Source organism: Pelophylax lessonae (assembly GCF_965119305.1).
Source record: "Pelophylax lessonae genome assembly, chromosome: 12".
In the NCBI taxonomy this organism is placed as follows: Eukaryota; Metazoa; Chordata; class Amphibia; order Anura; family Ranidae; genus Pelophylax; species Pelophylax lessonae.
This window is the reverse complement of record NC_138779.1, coordinates 40,004,404-40,016,440: the sequence shown is the minus strand read 5'-3', so window position 1 is coordinate 40,016,440 and position 12,037 is coordinate 40,004,404. Positions and strand designations below refer to the sequence as shown.

The 12,037-nt window shown below is 44.8% G+C and overlaps 1 protein-coding gene across 1 annotated transcript in view; it reads right to left on the bottom strand.

Annotated features, from left to right (window-relative positions):
- Positions 1–12,037, bottom strand: part of RIMKLA (ribosomal modification protein rimK like family member A) — a 112,959-nt gene that overhangs the window by 28,537 nt on the left and 72,385 nt on the right. Inside the window, exon 3 of the mRNA XM_082273232.1 lies at positions 9,189–9,275. Within this exon, the coding sequence (XP_082129358.1) occupies positions 9,189–9,275 (87 nt within the window). The remainder of the gene's footprint in view (positions 1–9,188; positions 9,276–12,037) is intronic.

Genomic DNA, 12,037 nt, shown 5'->3' with positions numbered 1-12,037 from the left:
CTCAGATCGGTTACCAACCTGATCCGATTTTCATATCGGCAACAAGTGATCCGATTCTCAGATCGGTTACCAACCTGATCCGATTCTCATATCGGCAACAAGTGATCCGATTTTCATATCGGCAACAAGTGATCCGATTCTCACATCGGTTACCAACCTGATCCGATTTTCATATCGGCAACAAGTGATCCGATTCTCAGATTGGTTACCAACCTGATCCGATTCTCAGATTGGTTACCAACCTGATCCGATTCTCGTATCGGCAACCAGTCTTATCCGATTCTCGTATCGGCAACCAGTCTTATCCGATTCTCGTATCGGCAACCAGTATTATCCGATTCTCATATCGGCAACCATTTTTTTTTTTTTTCCGATTTTCATATCGGAAACCAGTCTCATCCGATTCTCGTATCGGCAACCAGTCTTATCCGATTCTCGTATCGGCAACCATTTTTTTTTCTCTCTTCCCGATTTTCATATCGGCAACCAGTCTTATCCGATTCTCGCATCGGCAACCAGTCTCATCCGATTCTCGCATTGGCAACCAGTCTCATCCGATTCTCGCATCGGCAACCAGTCTCATCCGATTCTCGTATCGGCAACCAGTATTTTCCGATTCTCGCATCTGCAACCAGTCTCATCTGATTCTCGCATCGGCAACCAGTCTGATCCGATTCTCGTATCGGCAACCAGTATTATCCGATTCTCGTATCGGCAACCAGTCTTTTCCGATTCTTATATCGACAACCAGCCTTAGAGGCCTTCCGGAGCCGGCCTTATGGGGGGGGGGGTACTGTAAGGTTCTGGCACTCTCAGTGCCTCCTATAACATTATTTCCGGGTGATTTCCATCTACCTAGATAGAAGAAACACATATAGGTGTGTTTCCCTTTAAGACTGATGCTGTCATCACTCAGCGCCGGACTAGATGGCTATTTAAATCGCCGGTTCTCACTCACATGTGTTCGTTCAAACACCCTTACCTGGATGCTAACTTGGCTTGAAGCTTTCGTGCTTGCAAGCATACCTCGCTGACGGAACCTCGCTGCGCTGATCCCTGTATCCCGCTTCCGGATCATCCGCTCCTCCTGAACCAACCTTCGGCTGTATTGCTATTAGTGCTAAGTACCCCGCAGGGGAACCCTCTATAAACTTATACTAAGGTTACACTATCTAGCTCTGCATAGTAAAGACTATTTATCACATCTGCATATCTAGATTGCTAGCTCTTAAGACTACTGCTACTTATTCCTGCACTGGGTTGATCTCTCTTGTATGTCCACCTGCTACTCTGTCATCTGCTACCATACATGATTGCTAAACCTACCTGCATCCATCTGCTACTGTCTTACCTTCAAGTGTCTGTCACCTACCACCTCCACTCAACCTGTCTCTTAAATCTGCATCACTGTGTTACTACATACATAAAGTCACTCTAGGAACCAGCTTGATGAGTGTGTGTATTTACTAACTGAATTAAGACCTTCCACACATGATGAGTCATTGAGGTTGGGAATGGTATCTCAGCATCTCTCTTACATCACTACTGAAGTGGAATATTTCTGCAGCTGAAAATCCACACCATACATGAAACGCAGGAGCGTTACACCCGTCCAATGCATTAGGACAGTTATCTCTATCGGGTTGTACTTGCTGCCTCTGGCTAAGAAAGGAGCTGCGGCCGCTTGTTCTCCTTCTGGATTCCGGGAAGGCCTTCTTTTTGTCCACAGTGCGTTCCTCTAGTCCTGATCTGAAAAGCTGATCCCCTGAAAAAGGGATACTGCAAAGGCGTAGTTTTGACGCTGAGTCCCCTGTCCATGTTTTTAGCTACATGGTTCGTCTGGCTGAGTTCACCAAAGCACCGGATCTCGCTGCCAACTTGACTGACTCTACTGAAAGCATGTGCCAAATAACCTACGGCTCTGAAAAGCAGAGGGAATGATTTTAAAATCTGTTGTCGACAGGTGTGACTGAAGCTGGGAAAGCCAACACTCCAGATTTCTTGCAATGCAAGTTGCTGCTAAGGCTGGTTTTACGCTGATAGAGAGAGAGTCCCAAGCCCTGCAAAGTAAGACATCACCCCTCTTGCCCATGGGGTCTTTCAGAGCCCCCATATTATCAAAGGCTAAGTCCAATTTTTTAGAGATCTTTGAGAGGGGTGCGTCCAGCTTTGGCACCTTTTTCCAAGAGTGAAACGTGTCTTCTTCAAAGGAGGGCAGGAGAGGAAAAACCCCCCAAAAGGGGAGAGATGGGGGCTGTACTTACCCTTCCATGGTGCGGATAACGCTCCATACAGAATCCTCGCCACCAAAGTAGGGGAGCTGTTGGCCAAGGGACTGCTGCAACTCAGACCCAAGCCCGGCTGTATGCGACGTTTAACTCACGGGCCAGCCTCTGTCCTGTGAGGCTATGTCGCGGCCGACCTAGCTGCGGTTTGCATGCGCTCGCTGGCTGGGCTGGGGAGACCACTGGATCTGGGTTATCCAGCCTGTCGCCCAGCCTGGAAGTTGATTGTAGATCTCCCGAGAGAAAAGACAAAAAAGATGTAAGGAGAAAAAATTGCTTGGACCAGAGATCCCAACCCGGAGCTTAGGTCCTTACTCCTGACTACACAGATTAAAACTAATTACCTAGAGCAGATAGGGGGGGTTATATACCAGCTGAGGACGGCCCATGGGTGTAACCAGGTGTATTTGTTCTGCCTAGTCCTACTCCCGGAGGAGGTAATATAACGCAGTAGTTATGATTTATGGAGTGCCGTTTCCGTCGATGAACGAAAGAGAAATACTTTTTTCTAGCAAAAACATATCTATGTGGTCTTTTATTGAACTCTCCAGTATCTTCCCAATTATAGAAGTTAATTTAACAGGTCTATAATTACATGGAAAAGACTTTGATCCCTTTTTGAATACAGGCACCACATTCACCCTACGCCAATCCAGTGGTACTATTCCAGCCCTTAACGAGTCCCTAAAAATTAGAAACAATGGCTTTGAAATGACAGAGCTCAATTCTTTTAGGATCCGTGGGTGGATGCCATCCGGTCCAGGTTATACACCTTTATTTTGTCAAATATTTCTGGACCATATCACTTTTGAGCCATAGTGGTTCATTTGGGGCTGTGTCAATATCATCACCATTATGGACATGAGCTCCCCCAAGCTCCATTGTATACACAGAGCTGATGCAGACCCGGAAGGAAGAACAGGTGAAGTTTGAAGTGCCTGTTAGAGGGCTTAGTTTTAGCCCTTGTTCACATTAAAGGCGGATTTGTAATTGTGCGATTTCAGCTGAACAGTTCAGCTTCAAACCCGCATTTCAGTGCGAGTTTGGGGGCGATTTGAAAGACATCTGTGCATGTTCATGCACAGATGTCTATTGAAATTGCCTCCGAAGTTGCCAAAAGTAGTGTAGGGACTACTTTTGGAAATCGGTACTGCGCCGCAAAGTCGACATTGCACCTGTTGGGACAGTGCTGTTGCCGGCAATAGGCTGCGCTTTGGCATGCAATTTGACATGTCAAATCGCGCCGATGTGAACATGGGCTTAAGGTACAGTATCTCACAAAAGTTAGTACACCCCTCACATTTTTGTAAATATTTTATTATACCTTTTCATGTGACAACACTGAAGAAATGACACTTTGCTACAATGTAAAGTAGTGAGTATGAACTATAAGGAGTGATAAATATGTGAAAATAACAATCTCATAAATACACTCACCCTGCGCTAAAATAAATAAGAAGGCACAAGAATAAAATCAATAATACCGACTTGACGTCAAAGCAGCTGCTATAAAAGAAATGATCAACTGCAAAAAGGTGTCCGATAATATTAAAAGGCAAAGTAATATATTCAAACACTAGCAGCGCTATAAAAACGAACTGAAGAATAAAATCCAAAGTCCTTAAATTGATATTTCCAGGTCATGTGGTAGGTTGGTTAGACACAATCCTTTATCCCAGGAAGGGTGTGATGGGTCCTGACCGTAGCACCAGATTTCCACCACCACTTTGTGCACCCCCCCTATTCTTAAAACTCACCAGAGGATGGTGAATCAAGATCCTTCAAGAGACTCCACCACTAGATTACAGCATTGGACACTGGACCACTTTTCCTCTATTAGCTGTACAATCTCCTCCGTTGCCAACAGACCATGTAAGTGAACAGAGTGGGGCAACAATAGTGTAATTCCGCCAATGACGTTTATTAAACACTAAAAATTGGCGGAATTACACTATTGTTGCCCCACTCTGTTCACTTACATGGTCTGTTGGCAACGGAGGAGATTGTACAGCTAATAGAGGAAAAGTGGTCCAGTGTCCAATGCTGTAATCTAGTGGTGGAGTCTCTTGAAGGATCTTGATTCACCATCCTCTGGTGAGTTTTAAGAATAGGGGGGGTGCACAAAGTGGTGGTGGAAATCTGGTGCTACGGTCAGGACCCCTCACACCCTTCCTGGGATAAAGGATTGTGTCTAACCAACCTACCACATGACCTGGAAATATCAATTTAAGGACTTTGGATTTTATTCTTCAGTTCGTTTTTATAGCGCTGCTAGTGTTTGAATATATTACTTTGCCTTTTAATATTATCGGACACCTTTTTGCAGTAAAGTAGTGAGTGTACAGCTTGTATAAGCCCCCGTTCACATGCAGCGCGCCGCGACCTCGGAGCGGCCGCCACGGACTTCATAGCATTGAAGTCTATGGCGGTCGCCTCCTGGTCGCCCCAAAGAAGCTCCGGACCCTTTTTCTAAGTTGGAGTGACTTGTGTCGCTCCTATTAGAACGGGTCCGCAGCTTCCCTATGGGAGGCGACCTGTGAGGCGACCAGGTTGCCTCACAGGTCGCCGTAGTGTGAACGGGGGCTTACAGTGTAAATTTGCTGTCCCCTCAAAATAACTCAACACACAGCCATTAATATTGAAACCACTGGCAACAAAAGTGAGTACACCCCTAAGTCAAAATGTCCTAATTGGGCCCAATTAGCCATTTTCCCTCCCTGGTGTCATGTGACTTGTTAGTGTTACAATTTGGACATTTTCACTTAGGGGTGTACTCACTTTTGTAACCAGCAGACATTAATGGCTGTGTGTTGAGTTATTTTGAGGCGACAGCAAATTTACACTGTTATACAAGCTGTACACTCACTATCTTACATTGTAGCAAAGTGTCATTTCTTCAGTGTTGTCACATGAAATGATATAATAAAATATTTACAAAAATGTGAGGGGTGTACTCACTTTTGTGAGATACTGTAAGTACCTTTTTCCCTAATGGGTATAAAACTGTAAAATGACACAGCTCTTTTTCAGCCAGTCTGCAGGGAAACATAAGCAGGAGAAGTTTCTAGTCCTTTGCTGCTGGTCACATGTTCAAAATACATATAAAAAAAAAAGAATCAACCTTTGGAATAAAGAGTAAAAATAAATTAATAAAAAATGAATATCAATAAACTGTTATTAATTGTAATACTAATATATTTTTTACATCAAATATTTATTATTTTTTGGCAATGACATGGTGTGGGTGGATTTCTGCCAGTCACAGGCTGCATCACGTCCCTCCAGCCTGTGTCTTAGAATAAGAGGGAGGTGAAGCCTCTACCAATCTACATGTAATATCCCTCCCGGTTGTGTTTTGCTGGTTAGTGGGTATGGAGGAGGAGGCTGTAATTTACCACTGTGTATGCGCCCACATGTGTGACTCCATGGTCATTGTAGCAAAGTGTCATTTCTTCAGTGTTGTCACATGAAATGATATAATAAAATATTTACAAAAATGTGAGGGGTGTACTCACTTTTGTGAGATACTGTATGTCTCGCATAATGTGTTAGTATGCAATGCATACTAGCACATTATGCCTTTACCTTGCAGAGTTAAAAAAAAAAGTTGGTGCATTAACCGGTTGCCGACCGCCGCAAGTACATACACTGCGGCGTTCAGCCCCGGCCAGGCAAAGTGATGTATGGGTACGTCACTAGCCTGGGAGCCAATAGCGGGCGGGCGCGCACCGCCGGAGGAGCGCTCCCGCCTGGACTCGTTCATTGACACCTCTGTGCGTGTGACCGGCGGACCCGATGTCCGCCGGTCACTTGTGATCGTCCGCTGTGAAGGGAGAAAGGCAGGCGGCTAATGTAAACAAAGCCGCCTGTCATTCTTCCCTGTGTAAAAGCACAGATCACTCGGTCCTGTTATGTAGGACCGTTGATCTGTGCTGTTACACACACAGCCACATCCCTGCACAGTTAGAAGCACGCCCCTAGGGACACACTTAACCCCTCCCTCTCCAATAAAGTTAACCCCTTCCCTGCCAGTGTCATTTTTACAGTAACAGGGCATATATATAGCACTGATTACTGTAGTAATGTCACTGGTCCCCCCAAAAGTGTCTAAAATGTCAGTCAAGTGTCCGATCTGTCCGCCGCAATGTTGCAGTCCCACAAAAAAAATCGCAGATCGCCGCCATTACTCGTTAAAAAAAAAAACAACAAAAATTACAAAAATCTTTCCCTTTGTTAGTAAACGCAATAACTTTTGCGCAAACCAATCAAAATACGCTTATTGTGATTTTTTTTTTACCAAACATAGGTAGCAGAAAACAAATTGGCCAAAAATTTAAAAAAAAAATAGATTTTTACATTTTTTTTTGGGGGGGGGGGGGAATTTGAAAAATATTGTTATTTTTGCAAAATTGTCGCTCTTTTTTTGATTATAGCGCATGATCAAAAAATCGCACAGGTGATCAAATACCACCAAAAGAAAGCTCTGTTTGTGGGAAAAAAAGGACGTGACGTCAAAATTCGTTTAGGTACAGCGTCGCACCACCGCGCAATTGTCCGTTAATGTCACGCAGTGCCGAATCGCAAAATACCCCCTGGTCAGGAAGGGGGTAAAATCTTCCGGGGCTTAAGTGGTTAAAGAGCTAATCATTTTTATCTTGTTATTTTTGGCTGGGGTTCTGATTTAAATCAAAATTTTAAATAACTAAAATACCCCAATATTCATGTTTGTAATGGTATACTGTCTCTTTAACATAAGCTTTCGGTTCCCAAAGAGGCAGGAGAAGTCTGACCTTTGGTTCACCACGTGAGGCATGGTATGGGCGCGTTACCAATGACCAGGATCAACACAGAAAATACAAGAGGCATTGTGGAATAAATAAAAGTGGACAATTTGTTCAATTTCATAACAGCCAGCTGGCACTGTTGGGTATAATTTTATCAATGGGGAACTGTATTTCTGTATTCAGAGTCCATGTGTTCTTTGGAGTGATTCTAGTGCTAGGCGCAGCAGACGCAGCCATAACACGGGAGCTGAATGAGATTATATCTCCTGTTATTGTATGGCTGGTGACTCATCCCTGTTGAAAATAACTTATCTCTCGATGACTCATCTCCATGGTATATCTTAAAATAACAAGCTCCATCATGACATATTATCAGCACTTGAAGCTTCCCTTACAATTATTCGTTAACCTGGTTAACTAGTAGGACAAAACTTTAAATTTAAAAAATGTTTGCAAGGGGAAAGTGTAAAACGCACATCTAGAAAGGTCTGCTTGTCAAATGCAGTCTTTTTCTGAACACAGCGCTGCTTAAATGCAAGGCCTTTGATGTGCTTTGCCTGTCCTCAATAGGACCTTTTGAAGAAATGCAACGCGGGTAAAATGCAGCCTTTGAACTGTTATCGGTTCTGTTTTATTAAGTGCCGCCTATCAGTGCAGCCTCATGAGTGCCCATCAGTGCAGCCTATCAGTGCTGCCTCATCAGCGCACATCAGTTTGCAAAATTTTATAATGAACTATGAAAAAAATGTTTTTTTTTTTTAAATGTTCTGTTGGTATTCGTTTATTTAGCAAAAAATAAAAAACCCAGTGGTGATTAAATACCACCAAAAAAAGCTCTATTTGTGTGAAAAAAAATTCAAAAAATTTTGTTTGGGTACAGTGTTGTATGACCGGGCAATTGTCATTCAAAGTGCGACAGCGCTGAAAGCTCAAAATTGGCCAGGGCAGGAAGGGAGTGAAAGTGCCCAGTGAGCAAGTGGTTAAATTATAAAAAAAAAAATGATTAGTTAAACCCACAAGGGCTTTTTTTTTTTACCACTACTATTCCTTTATACTGGCTTTTTACATTTTACAAATGCAGCAATTTAGAAATCAGATGAAAGGTTTAGCACTGGGAAACATTTTATGAAAAATAACAAAGTGCATTTTATATACAACTATAAAGATCAGACCAAAACGAGGGACAAATGAAAAGGACAGAGGGACTTTGTTCCAAATCAGGGACAGTCGGAATCGGGGACAGTTGGGAGCTATGGACACCCTTAGACAGGAACTATTATTATTAGGTTCAGGATGACCTGGTCTCAGAGAAAGTGGGTTGAATGATGCTTGGCTATCAAGCTGAGGACATCTATTGGCAGAAAAAAAAAGTACTGTGGGGGAAAATCCCTGGATTGAAGCTAGAAATTGCAGCAAAAGCTGGTTCTATTTCATCTTTTAATGGGCTATTCGGTTTTCCCTCGTTATTTTTATCTGGAGGTCTGCATTAAAAAATCATAGGACCAGGGCCGGTGTTACCACTAGGTGAACTAGGCAGCCGCCTAGGGCGCACTGCCACCTAGGGCGCAGCCATGGAAAGTGCCACATTCCTCTCCTGTCACCTCCTCATCCCCGGTGGATGTCACCTCTAGAATGGGAGGCAGTGTGTACAGGAAGTGGGGTGTAGTGTTAAAGGGGAGCAGTTTGTGCAGGAAGGGGTGTGTAGGGTTAAAGGGGATGTAGCATTGAAGGGGGGCAGTGTGTGCAGGAAGGGGGGTGTAGTGTTAAAGGGGGGCAGTGTGTGCAGGAAGGGGGGTGTAGTGTTAAAGGGGGGCAGTGTGTGCAGGAAGGGGGTGTAGTGTTAAAGGGGGAAGTGTATGCAGGGAGGGGAGACAGTGTGTAAAGGAAGGGAGGTGTAGGATTAAAGAGGGCAGTGTATACAGGAAGGGCAGTGTAGGGTTAAAGGGGGGGCATTATGTGCAGGAAGGGGGGCAATGTGTACAGTATTTTTTTTTGGGGGGGGGGTTCAAGTAGATAGTCTTGCCTAGGGCGCAAAATAGTCTAGCACCGGCCCTGCATAGGACATACAATAACTGGTCCTGCAAGGTTCAGTTATACTATAATAAAAAGGCAGAAATACCTTGATGCCCTCGAGTATTCTTCACAACCACAGGGTACCCAAGAGGCTCTGCAGCATCGATCATTTTTGAAAATTCTTCATGGCCACCTAAAACGTTAGAAAAAGAAAATTTGTATTACATAAAAAACAAAGGACAACAATGACTGTACAACAGGAGGAGAAATTAGGGTTTAAAATACATTGCCTGTCTCCAGGCAAATACTGTTCCCTTTATCTACCTCCAACACCCACCAATTCACATTTAAAAATGTCTCTCCTGGGAGTGAGGACCAGGGATCCATGCTGACCAGACCCATGATGTGGACCCATGATGTGGCATCATCCCACCACTGCAGTCTTCAGGATCTTAAAATACTGTTTGGACAGCCACTATGAGTGACATTGCAGAATTCTCGCTTTCTGGACATTCGGCCCTAAACATAAGTATCGTGTTTAGTCCTGTCTATTCCCAGAAACTTTCAGCCTATCATAGACTTTGACAGGGAGACAAGCAATTTTGCGTGATGCATAGGCCCAGCCCATTCACTTCAATAGGCTGCCCTATGTGCAATTGCCACCTTAAGCTCCATGCGATTTTTAAAGGTGCGGTTTTGCCGCGATTGCCACAAGATCACATTGGGTTTGGGATGCCATTAAGGGATAATGGCATCCAAAAGCATGTTGCACAGGGATTGCCATGCGATTCTGCTCCTGATTTCAAATCATGAAGTGTGAATGGAGCCGCCATAAGAATGGCTGCACACAAGCTAAATGGTATCTGCATGTACATTTGAACGAGTCCCTTATGCTAGCTGTTATTTTTGTACATGTTAAGCTGGCCATATATAGATTTTTAAACAAACGTTCTTAAAGAATATGTAAACCTAACACTTCATATTCCTGATATGTGGCTGCTGTACCATGTACTTGTATGAGAAAGTATCCGGTTCTCTGTATGGCTTCCTTGTAAAATCCCTGGTGATCCTGCCAGTCCCTCTGCTCTCCTGTTAAAAACTCACCACACTAAGCAGGAGAACACACTGTGGTCAGTTCTCTAGCTATGCTGGGAACTCAGCCTGCTCTCTTCAAATGAGCAGACTTGTCCTGACAGGCCCGCACTGCACAGACTTTCACTGGGAAGCTCAATGTCCTGCTGTTTCTCCTCCCCCAGCTCTTATGCAGCTGAGAACAGAGAACGTGTGATCACTTATGTAGCATCCTAAAGGTAGGTTCTTGGTAAACGTATAGTGGGCCTTGTCTGCCTAACAGCAGGGCTGTGATTTGTTTAGTCAGGGTGTCATGGTTTCCAGGTGTGCCTGCTGAAGGGGGAGTTTCCCCACTGGCTCCTGAGAGGCTTCCCAGCTTCCCATAGGGCAGTGGAGGAAACCCAATCAGGGGACACATCCAGGCTTGTAACTACCCCAGAAGGCAGATTACGCTGCAAAGGATTCTGGGAGTGGGTATAAGTCTGTGCGTGGCGCATGACACAATGTCTTTGGCGGGAGCAGAGTCCCAGGAGGGAGAGAACGGCTGTCTCTCCTCCTGTCTGAGGAAGAGGATCTCAGGGTGTTGCCTCCAGAGAGTGCTGAGCTAAGCGGAGGGGATCCGGTGTGCCGATAACCTGTGGAGAGTCAGAGGAGTCCTGCCCAGGAAAGCCTACACAGGTCGTGAGTACTGCGGATTGCCCCTGGGGGTCTGCCTGAAGTTAGAGGGGACCTTCTAACTTCAGGCAGGTTCGGGGAGGTTCGGGGATCCAGTGCCAGCTAGTGGTGAAAGGGGGTACCTAGGTTGAGGACCCTTAAGTGACAGAGGGGGTACATAGTCAGTGGACTCTGAAGAGTTCAAGGTTAAAGGGGGCGCCTACAGTTGGGCCCTGAATTGTACAGAGTGTGCCAATTGGAAGTTGCAGTTTTTCCAGAATCCCACAACATGCTACCTCAAGCCAATGCAAGGTGGGAAGGAAGTATTCAGTGACTTTGCAGTACAGCAGTGTCAGCAGTTCTAAAATTCACAGTCCTGGATCTTCTGGACTTCAAGTCGAGGATTCAGCACTTCTATTGAGGGACAGAGTACTCTCAGAGTTGGTGAGCGTTGGCTGGCGCCGGCCGGCGTCAAGGAGCGTCAACGGACATTTTTCAGGAACAAAGTCCCAAGTGTATAAAGTTGAAGCCTAAAGAAGTATCCCACTCATTCCCTTCTCCCATCTCCTTTAAATCTAATAAAACAACAAACAAAGATGCCGGAGTTTTCAATGTCTCAGTTCTCACACCCAGGGTCGCAGCTCACATGAGCTGGAGACTTAACCGGTACCGATGGCAGACCCACATCAGGCCACAGGCCCGGAAAACCTGCTACACTTATAAAAAGTATTTATAATGTTTTTATATATTGTGACAGGAAGTCAGGTAAATCTGGGAATGTAGTCACAGACAGGAGATACATTTCCACCTGGATTGGAAAGTTCACCAATTACTATAGGGTGTAGGCTGCAGAGCTAGCCAGCAGGACGTTGAACAGACTTCAGCGGTTCAGAATGAGGAAATGAAGGCCTCTATAATTTGTCCAAAGGAAGTCTCAGGATTGCTGCCTCCGGAAGCTGTCTCCTGAAGCCGTGTGGGCTGGGAGAAGGAGGACAGTCAGATGTGTGCCTCCCAACAAGCTGTGTGAGCATGGGAGAAGACCCCCTGAAGTGATGTGCACTAAGGAGGGTAACCAGTTGTGAACACTTCTCAAGGTGAGAAAACAAACTATTTCTATGTGGAAGAAATAAAGGAATGTTTGCTATGTGAAGAGACAAGCAAAGAGACATTCTCATTGTGAAGAGTAAAGGGACCTGTTAAATGAACATGTGCTGTGTGAAGAGATAAAAC